The sequence below is a fragment of the Loxodonta africana genome, chromosome X (genome assembly GCF_030014295.1).
Source record: "Loxodonta africana isolate mLoxAfr1 chromosome X, mLoxAfr1.hap2, whole genome shotgun sequence".
In the NCBI taxonomy this organism is placed as follows: domain Eukaryota; kingdom Metazoa; phylum Chordata; class Mammalia; order Proboscidea; family Elephantidae; genus Loxodonta; species Loxodonta africana.
In genome coordinates this window covers 62021479-62039848 of record NC_087369.1, presented here as the reverse complement: position 1 = coordinate 62039848, position 18370 = coordinate 62021479, and the positions used below count along the sequence as shown (strand labels likewise).

At 38.4% G+C, this 18370-nt stretch overlaps 1 protein-coding gene across 1 annotated transcript; it reads right to left on the bottom strand.

Moving 5' to 3' along the window:
- Window positions 1–7684: 7684 nt before the first annotated feature.
- Window positions 7685–16813, bottom strand: GSPT2 (G1 to S phase transition 2). The gene has a single exon (XM_064278293.1). It carries the CDS (start codon window positions 16581–16583, stop codon window positions 14688–14690), a length of 1896 nt encoding a protein of 631 aa, XP_064134363.1. The 5' UTR covers window positions 16584–16813; the 3' UTR covers window positions 7685–14687.
- Window positions 16814–18370: the final 1557 nt, after the last annotated feature.

Below are 18370 nucleotides of genomic sequence, written 5' to 3'. Positions count from 1 at the left end.
TTAGGCCACAAAGCAACTCTCAGTAAAAATATAAAACACTGAGATAATACAAAGTATCTTCTCTGATCACAATGGCCTAAAAGTAGAAATTAATAACAGGAAGACCAAGGAAAAAAATCAAATACATGGAAACTGAATGACACCTTCCTTAAAAACCACTGGGTTATAGAAGAAATCAAGGATGGAGTACAGAAATTCATAGAAACAGATGAGACTGAAAACACATTATACCAAAACCTTTGGGACACAGCAAAGGCCGTGCTCAGAGGTCAATTTAGAGCAATAGATGCACACATCAAAAAAGAAGAAAGGGTTAAAACGAAAATATTAGCTATAAAAATCACACAAATAGAAAGAGAACAGCAGCCTACAGTCACCAGAACAAAGGAAATAATAAAGATCAGGGCAGAAATAAATCAAACAGAGAATAGAAAACAGTAGAAAGAATCAACAAAACCAAAAGTTGGTTCTTTGAAAGGATCAACAAAATCGAAAAACAGGAGAGGATGCAAATAACCCAAATAAGAAATGAAATGGTGGCATTACAACAGACCCAACTGAAATAAAAAAGGATCAAAACAAGACACTATCAAAAACTATACTCCAACAAATTTGAAAATATAGAGGAAATGGACAAATTTCTACAAAAAAAGTTACCTACCTAAACTAACACAAACTGAGGCAGAAAATCTGAACAGACTCATAACGAGAGAAGAGACTGAAAAGGTAATAATAATTTTTAAAAAGCCCTGTCCCAGATGGCTTCACTAGAGAATTCTACCAAACATTCAGAGAATAGATTGCACCAGTACTATTCAAATTATTTCAGAACATAGAAAAAGAAGGGAGATTCTGAATTCATTCTGTGAAGCCAGCATAACCCTGATACCAAAACTAGGAAAACACACCACAAAAAAAAAAAAAAAAAAAATTACAGAACAATACCTCTAATGAATGTAGATGAAAATATTCTAAACAAAATTCTAGCCAACAGAATTCAGCATCATATAAAAACAATAAACATTATGACCAAGTGGGATTCATACTAGGTATTTTCTGGGTGGATGCAAGGATGGTTCAAAATTAGAAAATCAATCAACATAATCCAACACATAAATAAGAGAAAAGAATCACATGATCATCTCAATTGATGCAGAAAAGGCATTTGATAAAGGCCAGCGCTCACTGCTGATAAAATCTCTCAATAAAATACATATAGAAGGGAAATTCCAGAGGGCATTTATACAAAACCAAAAGTCAACATCATTCTTAAGGGAGGGAGGCTGAAAACATTCCCTCTGAGAACAGGACGAAGAAAAGGATGCCCTTTATCACAACCCCTATTTAACATTGTGCTGGAAGTCCTAGCTAGAGCAATAAGGGAAGAAAAAAGAAATAAAGGGCATCCAAATTAGTAAGGAATAAACAAAACTATCACTGTTTGCTGATGATATGATACTGCACACGGAGAACCCAAAAGACTCCACAAGAAAATTACTGAAACTAATAGATTAAGCAGAGTAAAAGGATACAAGATAAACTTACAAAAATTAGTTCAATTCCTATACACCAATAAAGAGAATGATGAAGAGGAAATGAGAAAAGTAATACCATTTATAATAGCCCCTAAAAAATAAAATACTTAGGAATAAATCTAACCAGGGATGTAAAAGACTTATACAAAAAAACCACAAAACACTACTGCAAGAAATCATTCTTTAATGAGGTGGAAAATTTAATCATTAACTTTATATGGAAAGGAAAGAGGCCCCGGATAAGTAAAGCACTATTTAAGAAAAAGAATAAAGTAGGAGGATTCACACTACCTGACTTCAGAACCTGGTACTGGTATAACAACAGGCACATTGAACAATGGAACAGAATCGAGAACTCAGATATAAATCCATCCATCTATGGCCACCTGATCTTTGAGAAAGGCCCAAATTCATTAAGCAGTGAAAAGACAATCTTTTTAACAAATGGTGCTGGCAAAACTGGATGTCCATCTGTAAAAAAAATAAAACAGCACCTAAACCGCACATGATACACAAAAACTAATTCAAAACAGATCAAAGACCTAAATATAAAACCAAAAACTATGTAGATAATAGAAGGAAAAATAGGGTCAATGCTAGAGTTCCTAATATATGGCATAAATAGGATACAAACCATAACTAACAATGTGCAATCACCAGAAGATAAGCTGGATAACTGGGATCTTCTAAAAATTAAACACTTACGCTCATCAAAAGAATTCACCAAAAGAATAAAAAAGAGAGTCTACAGACGGGGAAAAAAAAAATTGGGCTATGACAAATCTGACAAAAGTCTAACCACCGACTGCCCTGACAGGAATCACAATAGAAAGTGGCAGAAAGAGCTGGAAAAAAGTAGAAGAGAATTCAAACTCACAAAAAAGTCCAGACTTACTGGTCTGTCAGATACTGGACAAACCCCTAGAGTATGGGCCGCAGACACATTTTTAACTCAGTACTGAAGTCACTCCTGAGATTTGCCCTTCAGCCAAAGATTAGACAGGCCCATAAAACAAAAGGAGACTAAATGGGCACACCAGCCCAGGAGGGGACAGGAAAGCTGGTAATGGGGAGCCCCAGGTTGAGAAGGGGAGAGGGTTGACATATTGTGGGATTGGCGACCAATGTCACAAAATAGTATGTGTATTAGTTGTGTAATGAGAAACTAATTTGCTCCATAAACCTACATCTAAAGTACAATAAAAAAGAATAATATAAAAACATTGGGCAAAGTATGTGAACAGGGCCCTTTGCCAAAGAAGACACTCAAGTGGCTAACAGACACGTGAGGAAATGCTTGCGATTATTAGCAATTGGAGGAATGCAAGTCAAAACTACTTCGAGATACCATCTCACCCCAACAATAATGGCACTAATCCAAAAAACACAAAATAACAAATGTTGGAGAGGTTGTGGGGAGACTGGAACTCTTAAGCACTGCTGGTGGGAATGTAAAATGCTACAAATATTTTGGAAAATTATATGGTGCTTCCTTAAAAAGCTAGAAATAGAAACACCATACTATCCACCAATCCCACTGCTAGGAATATATCCTAGAGAAATAAGAGCCTTCACATGAACAGATGTATGCAAACCCGTGTTCATTGAAGCACTATTCACAATAACAAAAAATGGAAACACACATGAGGAACATGCTTCTTATTTCAATCAAATATACAAGACCAAATGGGCAGGTCTTGTCCAAAAGCAGGACAAGGAGGCAAGAAGGGACAGGAACTGGACAAATGGACACCGGGTAGGAAAGAGGGAGCATGCTGTCACGTTGTGGGGATTGCAACCAATGTTACAAAACAATATGTGTATAAATTTTTGAACGAGAAATTAACTTGAGCTGTAAACTTTCACCTAAAGCACAGAAAAAAAAATATATATATATAGGTTAAAAAAGAAAAAAAGAAACATCTTCCCCAGAAACCTCCAACACCCTTCCTGTATACTTTGTTGTTGTTGTTGTTAGCTGCCGTCCAGTCGTTTCCGACTCATAGCGACCCTATGCACAACAGAATGAAACACTGCCCGATCCTGCGCCATCCTTACAATCGTTGTTATGCTTGAGCTCATTGTTGCAGCCAGTGTGTCAATCCACCTTGTTGAGGGTCTTCCTCTTTTCTGCTGACCCTGTACTTTGTTATGTATATGAATATGTTTGTATACAATCCCATAGATACATATACATATGCATACACCTATACATCACTTTCAAGACCCAATCATTTTCTCATTTGATTTTTTTATTGATACGATGTGTTTTCACTAATGGAAGACATGCTGATTAAAGAACCAATTCAGAATTTTTGTTATGAGTTACGGATTTTGAAACCTATTATCTGGAATCACATTTGTCCCAGCAGACCCTGAACATTGTAAATTCTGCTGATACAACTCAATGATAAATTTTTTTTAATTTCTTTTCAAAATTTTTAAAATTTTATTTCTTAAAAATTTGCAAAACATGAGATAAACATGAAAGCGCCTGACGATGACTGCACATACATTTTATTCTAGTCTCTTTCTTCTTAATATTTTTGTTATTTTTCATGAAACTTTTCAGAACATGGTACAAAGAATTCTTCCTTACTGCAAAAGCAGTACTCACAGTCCAAATAAATAAAGCCAAGGGATTGTTTTTTAACCTCAGGAAAATTGGCATTACAACGCTTTTTTCATTACTGCAGAAGCAGTACTTACAGATCAAATAAATAAAACTAAAGGAATTTGAATCTCAGGAAAATTACCATTACTATATATTCTTCATTATGACAAAAGCAGTACTAACAGCTAAGAAGCAGAAACAGCTGTCCTAGAATACTGCAGGACTACCCACAGCAGTGCAATCCACCTGCTATATGTGGAAGCAATGATTGGGCCCTAAGATTGAATGCGGGGGAAGAATAACTTAGAGGAGTTCGAGTCTCTTGAAAAGTACCACGGCAATGCATTATGCCTTATTGCAAAGGCGTCATCTACTGTTCAGAAGCTAGAAAAGCAGGGAGCCAGTAATACCTGGAAACAATGAATGACATCAAGGAGAAAATGGCCACTATGACTGAATGAATACTGGGAATAACTTATTCTCAAGCTAAGTACATTCTCACTAGAACATAGCAACTGGGAAACAGAAGGAGAAGGCTTATCTCATAGAAATAAAAGCAAAGAAGTCACAAGTTTAGAAAATTCACACATCCAAGAGGGGTAACCTAAGACAATGCTCAATTTACACAAAAACGAGGCTTCAACTCAGGGTTCTTGAGTTTCATGCATTTCAAAAGGCTCCCACCTTGAGGTTAAATGCATTAAAATCGAGCTACCTCCTTTTTGAAGAACTCCAGAGGCATTAAAAAGTGGTTGAGATACTATATGTAACAGATCAGGAAAGGGATAAACACACATATATGAATATGCTTACATATGTGCATATATACCCACACATATATTTTTTGGTTGTTTTTGCTGTTGTTTCAAAATTATATATGCCATAACAATTACCAACAGGTCCTTTTTTCTTTCGTACTTTTTAGTGACTTTGTCAAGCTGTGAATAGATTAATATTTAATATTTAATTATGATAATTAAAAACACATTCATACACAATCTTTTTAGGTAGAGTACAAAGGCGTTTTAAAATATGGAACTTGTGATTAAAACTCTAAGCAGTTACTTTTTCATAAACACCATGCATAATGCATAAACCATCATTTTCATTTTTGGCCTCTTTAAAGTGGACTGAGAACCTAAAGGCATTTGGGAAGCAATCTGAGTTGAGAATACATCCATATCTTTAGTCATTCCTCCACCTTTGACATTTTATAGTTGTCTTGCCCACGCCGGCACAGTGGTAAAGCATTAAGGCTGCTAACCAAAAGGTCAGCAGTTTGAATCCACCAGCCACTACTTGGAAACCCTATGGGGCTGTTCTATTCTGTCCTGTAGGGTCGCTATGAGTCGGAATTGACTTGACGACAATGGTGTTTGGCTTACGTGTTTTGCCCACACTTAATCCAACAGCAGAATAAAACATATGTTAGGGCCTTGCCATTATCTAATCTCTCCAATGCATTCAGTTCTAATCCCATAGAAACAAAACCCTGCTTTGTTTCTGTACTCAGGTTATCAGGGTACCTCTGTTGGGGTCAGTAGTTTGCTCTTCCAAGCAGTCTTCTTGTTCAAAGATCCTCTCAATGATAGCCCAGCCTAGCTTCTTTGTAAAGAGTCCACATTGTGGCCCACAGGGATGAAACAGGTTCATCAAACTCTGGAAGGGCAGCTTTTCTCAAAGTAGGCTCTTCTTTCTCTGCTGTAACACTGAGGTCAGTGGAAGCCAAAGCATCTCACTTTACACTGCTCAGGCATAAGTTTGAATCCACATCTGCTTCCTGTTGCTTAAACTCTATAGGGAAGTTCATTTGAAAACCAAAGCATCATTCCTACAGATGCCTCCAAAATCACCTTATGTCATATAGCTTGAAGGTAGGGAGATAGCTCACAGCTGGCAGACCTAAGAATCTCTGAGCATGTTCAGCAGAGTTGACCCAGCACCTTGCTTCAGGATGTGGATGACTTGGCAGCTATCACACTGTTCTTGGCCTTGGGGGTCTCTACCAAAACTTCCACTCCAGTAACAATGTTTAATAGCTGGGGTCTGTAGTTTACCTTGAAAGGGTAAATGCCACTTCTCTAATTTACACACTCAAAGCCCAAAGCTCTGTTGTATTCTTCATTTTTTCCAAGCCAACACGGTAGAACTGTGGTTTCTAAGTCTGTTCTTGGGCTATCTCGACTAGTCTTATTCACTGTGCTTATTAGATAGACACATCCTCCGGAGGACTGTACATTTTGTTTCAACACAGTTGGCCTGCCAGGTCTTTCCTAGGTTGTTAGCCCCTTCACAGTTTGCTCCATACATTATGAAGAGGTTCTTGAGCAAAGATTACTGCCAGGAGAGTCATAGTCAGCACAATGCACTCCACCTTATTCCCTCACTTCTGTACCCACAAGAATTGGTGTCAATCTACAGACAAGGCGGAGCAGGCTCAGTGCATTTAAACTGGCCACCACTCAGGATCATGAGGTCCAGTTTTTCCAGGTGGACCCCTTGCAGAGCCATTTTAGGGGAACAGAAAGGGAAGAGCTGAGCACACAGGAATAGAGAGGAATACCTCGATCTGGGGACTGGTACATAGCCAGACACATAAAAGCTCTTTCTCCTAGTGGTCACAATCACTTATTCACTCAAGAAATATTCAAAGATGCCCTCTATGCCAAGCCATCACTCATTTAATCAGATATCTGCTTAAAAGTCACAGATAGTTCTAACCACAGCTGGAATCCCCTGTCAGTATCCTTATTGTTACATGGCTTTAATTTTCTACTTAGCACTTAGTACTATCCTGTTCATATTCAGTTGTTATTTTCTTTACTCTCTACCTAATAAAACGTAAACTCCACAAGGGAACATATTTTTGCTTTTTTTTTCCTAGCTATATCACCTAGAATACTGCCTGGCACATGGTACATTCCATGCCTTCACAGAATGAAACATGGAGGGCCAGGCACAGTAATACATTTTTATAAGAAATATAGCAAGTATTTTACTACATTTCATTACCTCATTCATACTCAAAACACTTTTAATAAATGTCAACTTTGTCCTAGCCCCTGTGTAGCCACTGTGGATGTAGGGATGAATGCAGCACATTTCCTGATCTCTACTAATATTGGATCTAATAGGAAGATTGCAATTATGGATTTTACATTAAGTTTTTATGCATTTAGCACCAATAACAACAACGATGAAAAATTACCAACTAATGGTTCTCAACACTTGCAGAACCATAGAATAAACTTAGGAGCTTTTTTTTTCCATTTTGGTGAAAATATACAGAATAAAACATTCTGGAGAGCTTTTTATGAAGACAAACTTCTTGCACATTGGTAAAATTCTTACAGAGGGGAATTTGGCAAAATCTAGCATATACCTTTTGACCCAGAAATCCCAGTTTTCAAAATCTATATCAAAGGATCACTGGAAAAATATGAAAAGATTGTTGATTGCATCAATATATGCTATAGAAAAAATGGAATAATGAAAGTTACACAAGGACTTGAAAAATAAAATAATAAAGTACTATGCAGATATGAAAAGGGATGTTTATTTCTATATACTTGTGTCTTAGTTACCTAATGCTGCTATAACACAAATATCACAAGTAGATGGCTTTAACAAACAGAAATTTATTGTCTCACAGTGTAGTAGGATAGAAATCCAAATTCAGGGTGCCAGCTCCAGGGGAAGGCTTTCTCTCTGGCTCTAGAGGAAGGTCCTTGTCATCAGTCTTCTCCTGATCTAGGAGCTTCTCTGTGCAGGGACCCCAGGTCCAAAGGACACATTCTGCTCCCGGCACTACTTTTGTGGTATGAGGTTCCTGTCTGTCTGCTTGCTTCTCTCTTATGTATCTCAGAAGAGACTGACTCAAAATACAACCTAATCCTGTAGCTTGAGTCATGCCTCATTAACACAACTGCCTCTAATCCTGCCTCATTAACATCATAGAGATAGGATTTACAACTCTTGGGAAAATCACATCAAATGACAAAATGGTGGATAATCACACAATAGTACCTAGCCACGTTGACGCACAATTTTGGGAGACGCAATTCAATCCATAGCAACTTGGTTGGAACATTCTCTAGGATATATTGGTATGTGAAAAAATCAAGATGGGGAAAACTACATAGTACTTGGTCATTTATCAAAGATGGTGAGATTGAATACATGTATAGAATTATAAACAACAAACTAAATGTACCTATGGGAGAGGGAAGGTACAGAATGTAAGAGACAAGAAGACAATTTAGACTTTGCCAAAATATGTTGTTTAGGTTTTACTTTGGTAGTATGTAAATATTTCACACAATAAAAAACATGATGAACCTAATATTAATGACTTTACTCTCTAAAAGGCATTTTCCAATAAAGAAAAAAAAATTAGGATTCCATGATGAATTAGCTGGTTTTTGGAAATATGTAAGCTGAGTCATGAACACCTTGATGTACCAGAAAACAAGGAAGCTATCAAAGACGACTAGAGTTTTGTCAAACAGATTCAAGATCCAACCTGAAGAAACACAAATGCCTAAAAGTGGGACAGTTTGAACATCAATAAGGATAATAATTAAATGTATTTAAACACATCAAACGTGTTTAAAAATTGTGTTCATAATGATTATTATTTATCATGATCACTTAAAAGTGCTAAGGATTAAATTCGTTATTTTGAAAACAGATAACAAATACGTTTTCTCCATTTGCATATGAACTATCTACTGTGTTACCAAGTAGTTAATGAGGAGAAATTTCTCTTCAGAGAAGTAGTCCAAGCTAATAAATGAAGAAGAATAGGTAGAGTATCTCCATTTCACAGTTTTACCTGTACTGAAAAAGCAGATCTAGTCAATAATCATCAACATTTGGTAACATCACACAGAAAAAAAGACAACCAGACATTGTCTGTCTCCTGATAGAAGTACATAAGAAACACTACCTGTGGAGTATTCTTACTGAAAAAAATAAAGAAAAAAAAGCAAACTTGAATCTGATGAAGCTTCTATTTCTAACAACCATTTTACACGAAAGATAGGAGACAGGAACACGTTAAACAATGACAAAGGGAAAAAGTCAACAAAATCCGGACTATATGAAACTATATAGAATAAGGACCCAATTTATTCAACAAATAAACTATAAGAAAAAAAAGCAGAGAAGTAGGGGCAACCTATAGAATGAAAGAGGCTTAATAGGCATATCAACAAATGCCTGAGAGTAGATGGAATTCTGAGTTGAAAATGAAATTTCAAAAAATAAATATTTATGAAACAATCAGAAATTTAAACTAGGAATGAATATTTGAAGATATTTAAGAATTATAATGAATTTTTATATGTTATAATGTTATTGTGCTTATATTTTAAAGTGTCTACATCTTTTAGAAGTACATATTGAAATAATATTCTATTAAGTAATATGATATTTAGGATTTACTTGAAAATAACCTGTGGGTGGAGAAAAGAGAATGGGGGTACAGATTAAATAAGATTGAAAGTGAATGGGGGTGTAGGTAAAATAAGATTGATCAAGAATTCATAATTGTTGAAGTTGGTTGAGATCTACATGCTGGTTCTTTTAAATATTATATGTTGTCATTTATCTCTTTGGCACTATTTATAACTGAAAGTAAAAAAAAATGTCCAAAGCCACAACATAGGCTAATGATATCAAAATTCCAGGATATAGGGCAAGGGCATTAGTATTTTTCTAAAAGCTACCTCTGGTTAAGTAGAACATGTAGTTAAAGTTTAACACCACTGGTATAAACAAATAGGGATGGCCTTACTTTTTTTTCCCTCATGATAATAACATCTCTGGAAGTAGGCTTGCACTGCTTTCGCTGCTCAAAATGTCACAAGGATACCAACACTTCCATCTCCCCACTCAACCATTTTCAGCAGGTCGATTCTATGATCTCATGCTTGTCACAACATGGTTGTGATAGCTACAGGAGTCACGATCACATTCCAATTACCACCATCCTCTTCTCTCACATCTGTTCTTTTTATTAAGAAACAGCATCTTCCAGAGAAGCCCTCAACACCCTCCCTGTACACCTCATTGAGCAGAATCGGGGGTCATCTGCCTTTCCTAGATGTAGAGGAGGCAGAAAACACCATCATCTGGCACAGGGGAATGTGATAACTGTGATCAGATTGGAGAAATCCTGAATTCCCTCCTGAGACTGGACATATTGCTTCCTTGAACAAAATCAGTTTTTCTTAGCATCAGACATTGGTGGGAAAGGTTGTTGGGTCCGTAATCAAGAAATAAAGTGGAAATGGAGAAGCAAAGTTCCTAGAGTCAATACTACAGTCAAGGGGTAAGGCTCGAATATGAGCTGAAGAAAGTACTCACAAGGATTGAGAAAGACACTGTATCCAGGCACTTTTCATACCTGCTAGCTTGTTCACTCCTCACAACAGTCCTACAGAGAAAGTAACTGTCATTATCTTCATGTTATGCCTGAGGAATCAGAGGTTTAGAGAGGAGGGGTAAGGTGGCTTACTCAGGGTTGTGAATGGCAGTTCCCATGGGGCATTAACGGTCCCTTTGCTGTGGGTCTTAGCCACCTTAGAGAATTACCAAGACCACCACAGGAAACGTAAGCAGAACGGGGAAGAGGACCAGCGTCATGCCAGGTATATTCCATGTCACAAAGGGAATGAATATATTTTGTATCTGGTCACAGATCTGTTGGTGGGAGATGCTAGCAGAGTTGGGGCCCCAAGGGTGGCCCAGAGCAAAACTTGCTTCTCATTTCCTACATGGAGAAATCAGTTTTTGAATTATGTTAACTTTTGGTCACTACAGCATTTTACTTACTACCAGGATCTTGTGAAGCCACCTCCCATCTGTCTTGAATCACCATTCTTCAAGTTAGGGCCTCTTTAGATGTATCTCCTGCCCTCCAAACACTCTATAGTCTCTCCTTAAGTGTATGCTTTTGCCTTGTCTCCCCTTTCAGGCTAAAAAGTTCTTTGGGTTTAGCATGTAATGAGTAACACGGATGAGATTGGTGCACCTTGTCATTACCCTTTGGATATTTAAAAATTTATTAATACATTTTAATTCACCTATTCATTTATACCCTACCACATTTCAAAAAGCCTCTCCCAATTTCTAAGGTAAGTCTACTTTCCCCACTCCATGAACATAATGAGTGGTGTCCCTGGGGAGAGGCCTTGGATCAAATTCTCCTTACCCCCAGTGGCCAACTATGAGAGTAGATCCTGTAACTGAAAACTAGGAAAACTGGAAATATGCCAATGGTCTCAACAGAAAATATAGAGCCCTACTGAATATTTAAAAAGTACTTAATCAATGTGAACATGTTCATATGCTCAGGTTTTGGGAGAAATTCTGTGGTCCTTGAATAGTTTCTTTTTTAATGGCCACAAAATGGTAACTAATCATCTTTGTGATACTGAACAGTTCATGTTAACTAGTGAGTTAAATACTATAAAATTAGAGATGCAACTGTTCATAAGTAAATCATGAAAAGAGCAAGTTCTTGCATTGTAGAGACCCAGGACCATTATATTGTGTGAAGATGTCTATTTTGAGAGAAAAAAAAAACCCTAGTATTTGTCTTTTGAGGACAAGAACAGAGACGTTAGCAAAATTGTTAGCCCTAGTAATTTTTCCTGAGTACCAGAGAAAGATGCTCAAGGTGAGCAGTGTGGAGGTCTGCTAACTTCTACCTAGCCCAAACTTTCCCTTTCCCTTTCCTTTCCTCCTTGGGCCTTTGTTGAAGTACAGAAGGAGTCGACCCCTTTACCTAAATCTCCAATTCATCCAGTAATGACCAGATGAACCAAAGAATCAACCTTGGGAGAAAGGTTGCCAAGAGCCAATGGATAGACACTTACTGAGAAAGACTGAAGCAGGAAATTCATAATGTACTTACAGCATGCAGCCAGACTTGGGAATATTCTACATTGTCTTGGCTGCTAGAAATTGGGATGAAGCCTTGAGGACAAACTGGTCTGAACTGGAGGCAACAGGGGATCTTTGAAAGGACACTCCCTTGAATATGGCTTTATAAGAAGGTGCATGCACTGGGGAAATTAATATTGTTTGTGGAGTAGTGGAGAACAATGGCAGACATTAAGAAGTATAAAGGAGGGTACCCAGGAAATTAGAAAGAAATGTTACTATGAGTTTATGCTTACTTTCCAAAAGAGATAGAGACTGGTGTCTCCCACCACCTGGATGATCTGCTTCTTGCTGAAATGCAAATAATTGGTTTCTAAAATCTACCTCTTACTATTAGGTTTTTTATACAAGTCAGAGTTCCTGGTGGAGAAATTACTACACAACTGGATAATGAGAAAGATATTTAGGAGCCAGTTTCTGATGGTAAATTACTCAATAATTAGAATGTCAGTGGCAAGAGTTTCATTTTTATTTTAGAGTTCCTTCTCTTGCCTCTCTACTCTGTACAAAATATAGACCCAATCAAGTACTTATTAAAAGTTTTGCCCTGGCTGCAGCCACTTTTTAAAAATATTTTAACTGTCTTTAAAATTGAATTAATCTCTTTTGTAATTTTAGTAATTTACCAATAGAAGTGGATATTCTCCACTGATAGGTCAAAACCACAAGCCAGAACGGAATTTTTTGTCTCCACCCAATTTGAGTAATTTACCATCAGAAACTGGCTCCTAAATATCTTTCTCATTATCCAGTTGTGTAGTAATTTCTCCAACAGGAACTCTGACTTGTATAAAAAACCTAATAGTAAGAGGTAGATTTTAGAAACCAATTATTTGCATTTCAGCAAGAAGCAGATCATCCAGGTGGTGGGAGACACCAGTTTCTATCTCTCTTGGAAAGTAAGCATAAACTCATAGTAACATTTCTTTCCAATTTCCTGGGTACCCTCCTTTATACTTCTTAACGTCTGCCATTGTTCTCCACTACTCCAAATTGATGCCGTCCACAAACAATATTAATTTCCCCAGTACATGCACCTTCTTATAAAAGACTATAAGAGGCACATCCCTGTAGACTAAGTTAGCTGGTATATGACAGAATAAAAATCCTCATTTCCAATGTCAATGCCCTGAGGCTCTATGATAATTCACAGTGGAACATCTCTGACAGATCAGACATCCTGGAGGTAAATGGGTACACAAAAAGGAACCAAGAAGGGGATGCTGTCTTTGCCTCAGCATAGCCCAGGATGCCCTGAAGTAGCCACCACAACCGTTCAACCAGCCTATGAATGTGTGGTTTTCCAACAAAGCAAACCTCTTACTCCAAATATACAAGTATGCCTAGGAGATACTGTTTCTGCTCACCACGGGGCCACTACACACTTATCAAAACAAAGTTCTTGCAGCTGTTGACAGTTATGCATGTTATGAGGTTGTTCTCCCAGCAATAAAAGCAGCCACTTCAGAATTCACAACTGACATTTTCTCAGGAAGTTGTTCAGAGACATTTCCAGTGTCTCTGACACCAAGAATGGGTTGTGATCTGATTATAAAAATGCCCATCTTTCCTATCAACTCCAAGCATTTAAGGTTTGGAGGGTGGAATGGTCTCATTTCTCAGCTCAGGACCCTCACTAACCCTTGCTTTTCATTAAGTGACCTACAGCCCTACTGTAAGCACTAGTCATGCCCCTTATTTGTGTTGTGTCTCACATCCCAAGTCTCATGGTGAACAGGACCAAGGGATGTGCTAAGATAACAGAGTACAGATAAGTCTAGTCAACCTATGGTCTGAATCCCCAGGTATACTTTTAATTTGGCCATGTTCAACACTGTTATCAAATTGAATACAGATAAGATGGTCTGAGTCTGTCTTTTTTAAATCATGAGAAGGTAAGTAAAATAGCTCCTGAATTGACTGGACTAGGGCACAGAAAACAAAGTTCATTGGTAAGAGCCCTAAAACACATTTTTTCAAAATTAAAAATTTTCCTTTAATACAAATTTGTGCATTGTTTGTAAATGCCTCTTTTAAAATAGTGGGTAAAGGACAGTTTTAAAAAGTTCAAGTAATAAAATGTATTCAATTACTTGAGAAAGCAAAAAAGCTAATTAAATAGTATTACATACAATTTTTTAAAAATATTCAAGAACCTTTAAACTACTGAAGTTTCAACTGGAATATTTTATTAACATGTTAGTTGTCTTTTTTAACATGTACACACACACTGACACCCTCTAATTGGTCTGAGTGGAACAAGTTGTCTAAATATCCTAAGGGAAAATTAAAAATATATATATTAATTTTTCATTATTATGGGCAATTACTTCCACATCACTTACAAAGCTATTATTGATTCTGTCCAAGGAAGCCAAATAGAGTAGGAGGAGGAAATGTGAGGGTAAATTCAACAGTGACATAACTGAGATCTCAACATAAGAAGCTGACAAAACATGGATTTTTGCTGTACAATTTCTCTTTGCAAAATACGGGTAAAAGTCTGTCAATGGGTAGTAAATAAAAGAAGTTGGTGAACTTTTGCAGTCAATTTTCACAGTATTGTGTAGGATCATCAAGAAAAATGCTTAGTCCTTTTCTGGAACCAGTTTCAGAACTTTTCCAATTGCAATGGTCTTGCCCTCATCTCTTAAGGTAAAACGACCCATCTGAGGAAAATCTTTAAATGTCTCAAGGCAGATAGTTCCTGCTGTCCTTAAACGGGCAATGCATACTTGATCTTGCTTCACGAACCGGGGCCGTGTCTTACTTTTTTCTCCTGATTTTTTGTCTACCAAGGAGATTAAGGCTGTTATCTGAACTTCCTCGATACAAGTATGAATGTGCAGCACCGCATTATAACCTGGGCAGATGATGGATTTGTGCTCAATAATCACTATCTGAACATCAAATGTACGTCCAGAATGGCAAAGATTATTTGGATCACAAAGTATGAATCCTGGAAGAATCTCTTCTTCTTCAATTCCTTTCAGCCTGATTTTGAGGTTTTCACCTGGGATTACAGAATCAGTTTCAGCATCATCAGAAAGTATTCCAAGAACTTCCACATTGTGCTTGTTTGGCATCATCACAAGCTGCTGGCCTTTAAAAATGGATCCTGATTCCAGCTTTCCCAGGACCACAGTGCCCATATCCTTGTACTTATCCACAATTGGCAGCCTAATTGGTCCATCAATTGATCTGTTGAAGTTTGGCAAATTATCCAAATATGGAATAAATGGCAATCCAGTGTACCAAGGGCAGAGATCTGATTGCTCTTTAAGATTTGCTCCAGTCAGTCCTGAGCAGGGCATAAAGTGAATGTCCTTTTTGGGACTGAAGCCGACTTTTTTCAAAAAGGGTACCAGTTTTTCTTTACATTCTTCATATCTCTCGATGCTCCAATTTACTGTGGAATCATCCATCTTATTGATAAGCACTATTAAATGTTTTACTCCTGCTGTTTTTGCCAACATCGCATGTTCCCTTGTCTGTCCACCTTTTTCAAATCCAGTTTCAAACTCTCCTTTCCTGGCAGAGATTACCAGTACAGCTAAATCAGCTTGAGAAGCACCACCAATCATATTTGGGACAAAACTCTTGTGGCCAGGAGCATCTAAAATTGTGAAATGTTTCTTTTCTGTTTCAAAATAGGCACGGCCCACTTCTACAGTTTTACCCTTGTCTCTTTCTTCCTGATTCGTGTCTAAGGCCCAGGACAAATACCATGTTTCTCTGTTTTTTTCTTTAGCTTCTCTTTCGTATTTCTCAAGTGTCCTTTTATCAACCATTCCAGTCAAAAACATTATTTGTCCTCCAATGGTTGACTTGCCAGCGTCTACATGCCCAATGAATACCACATTTACATGTTCTTTTTTAGGAGCACCTGAGGGTATGACCACAGATTTAGGTTTTCTTATTTCCTCTTTGTCCTCCATCATTTCCTGGACACTTTCTTCTGGGTGCCCTGCATCTCCCAAGGAACTACCCCCAGGCTCTGCTTCACTTACTTCTTTACTGTGCTCCCATGATTCTTTTACGGCAATTTTTATCTCTCCATTTTCTACAACAGGTTCCGAAAGTTCCATGGTAACAGCTGAATTGGAACCTTCACACACCACTAACTGTTCCTCTTTGGAAGGTTCCACAGGTGCCCCCCGTCCCAGCCTTTTACCTTGAGGATTTCCCGAGCTGGTGCAGGTTTCCTGGTTGCTGGCAGTGCTGGCTGGGGGGATCAACCGCTGGGCCGGGCCCCGCAGGAAAGACGGCACGAACTCCGCGGCATGGACATTAGGCAGGAAGCGTTTGGCGTTGATGTTGAGCTGCCGGCTGAAGGACGAGCTAAGATGCTCACGAGAGGTCTCGGCTACCACGGAGGAGAATCTGTCCCCGCTCGGGGCCGAACCTGAGGCTTCCAAGTCCACCTGCTCCCAGCAGTCAGGCGCAGAGACGCAGCTGCTGCTGCTGCAGCTGCCTGAATCCATGATCTGCGGACCTGGTGTGTGGCGGGGAGGGAGCAGAGTTCGCAGGCACGAAATAGCGGCTGCGCTGGCAAGGGTAAGGCAGCTAGAGCGAAGGGCCAAGGAGTAGCGACACGAACCTCAGCGATGCCTAGGTAGCAGTTAAGTCTCCACGCTGCATTTGCAGCTGCAGCAGCGGCGGCGCTTATGGCGGCTCAACCCTCTCCTCTCTATCCTCTCCTCTTTTGTACGAGCGGATCTCCTCCCCCAAACCCCAACCACTTCCGATTCCACCGCCAACCCAAAGGCCCAGCTTGGTTTGACCCCTCGCTGCCATCCGTACGCAAGCCCCATTAGTTCTAAGCCATGGACTTAGCCCAAAAGTATAATTTAAAAAATGAAAATTTCCGTTCGCTTTTGTTCACATAATCTGGGAGAGCATTTTGACCATAAGCTAATGATTAAACCTGGACAAGGAACTTGATTTACAATTCTCCTCAATGATTCTCGTAAAAATGAACAAAGGGGAATTAGGGTATGGGTTAACTACCCAGAAGCCCCACAACCAAAGGAAGAAAGAAATACTGATTTAGGAGTGACCCATTAAATTCTGAAGCTGTAGCTGAACCAGTACTTAGGAAATATAACAACATCACTCAATTTGAAATCCACAGGTCTTGATTTTTGCTTTTTCACTGGACTCCACTCAGCCTGTAACTTTTGCTGATGGCTTCTATTGCATAAGGATGAAGTTACAACTTCTTTTCATGTTAAGCAACCTGGCTGTCCACATGCAGGGAATTTCCAAGGAGAGCTTTGTCCCAGCGAAGCAGCTCAAGATATAGCGTTTCTAGACACTCTATATGCAGGTGCCTGGGCAGCAGCTGGCCTGCAATGCTGTGGTGGATCACAAAGGAGAAACAAGTACTGGAATCATATAACTTGTGTGCTTCCAACCAACTGTATTCAGGGCGTACTTGCCCTACTCACCAGCATCTCCCCAGAGTACACCATAAATCCACAGAGCACTGGTTTTCCGGCCGCAGACTAGGGGCCTGGAGCGCTACTCACTGCTGGTGCTGGGTTTCCTCTAAGAAAGAATCAGTGCCATGTTGGACCCCTCCTCATTTAGTAGTAAAGACACGGGGCTGTGGGTGTCGGCCTAATTAAACTGATTATAACCTCTGATGTGGACAATGCTTATAAGACTCTAATTAGCCAAATTTTATACATTTCTGCCAAACGAAGAATATTGCTTCTGAATGATACAGAGGATAATAGAATTAGAAAAAAAAATGCTCATTTGATTTATTACACAACAGATATACTACTACCACCAATATAGTTACAGAAAACAGTTTTTTTTGCATAAGCTTTCCCTATTCTCTGCCCATATTTTCTAGATGAACTGCATCTATTTGATAAAAACTCACTTTCGTTGAGTGTTTCCTAGGTTCCAGGTCATATTTCATTTATTTTATATGGTTGTTTTCCTTATCTTTCTGTCAGGAAGGTGCTTTTGTCACTATATTTAACAGATATGAAACTGATATTTATCAAGACTGAGTGAATTACACAAGGTCACAGGCTAGTAAAGAGTGGGCTTAGGGTTCAAACTCAGGCAGTCTGATTCTGGCTTGTAGCATCTATGATATACTAAGAAAGGAATAAGGAATTTTGTTAGGTTTAAATCACATATGGGATAAGGGGGTAAAATCTTAGATCATTTAGTTAGAAAGAAAATATGGGTAAATTTAAGAAAGGAACAATAATTCAGTGCGGTTTCTTTCCTGAGGACTTAGGTTTTCTTC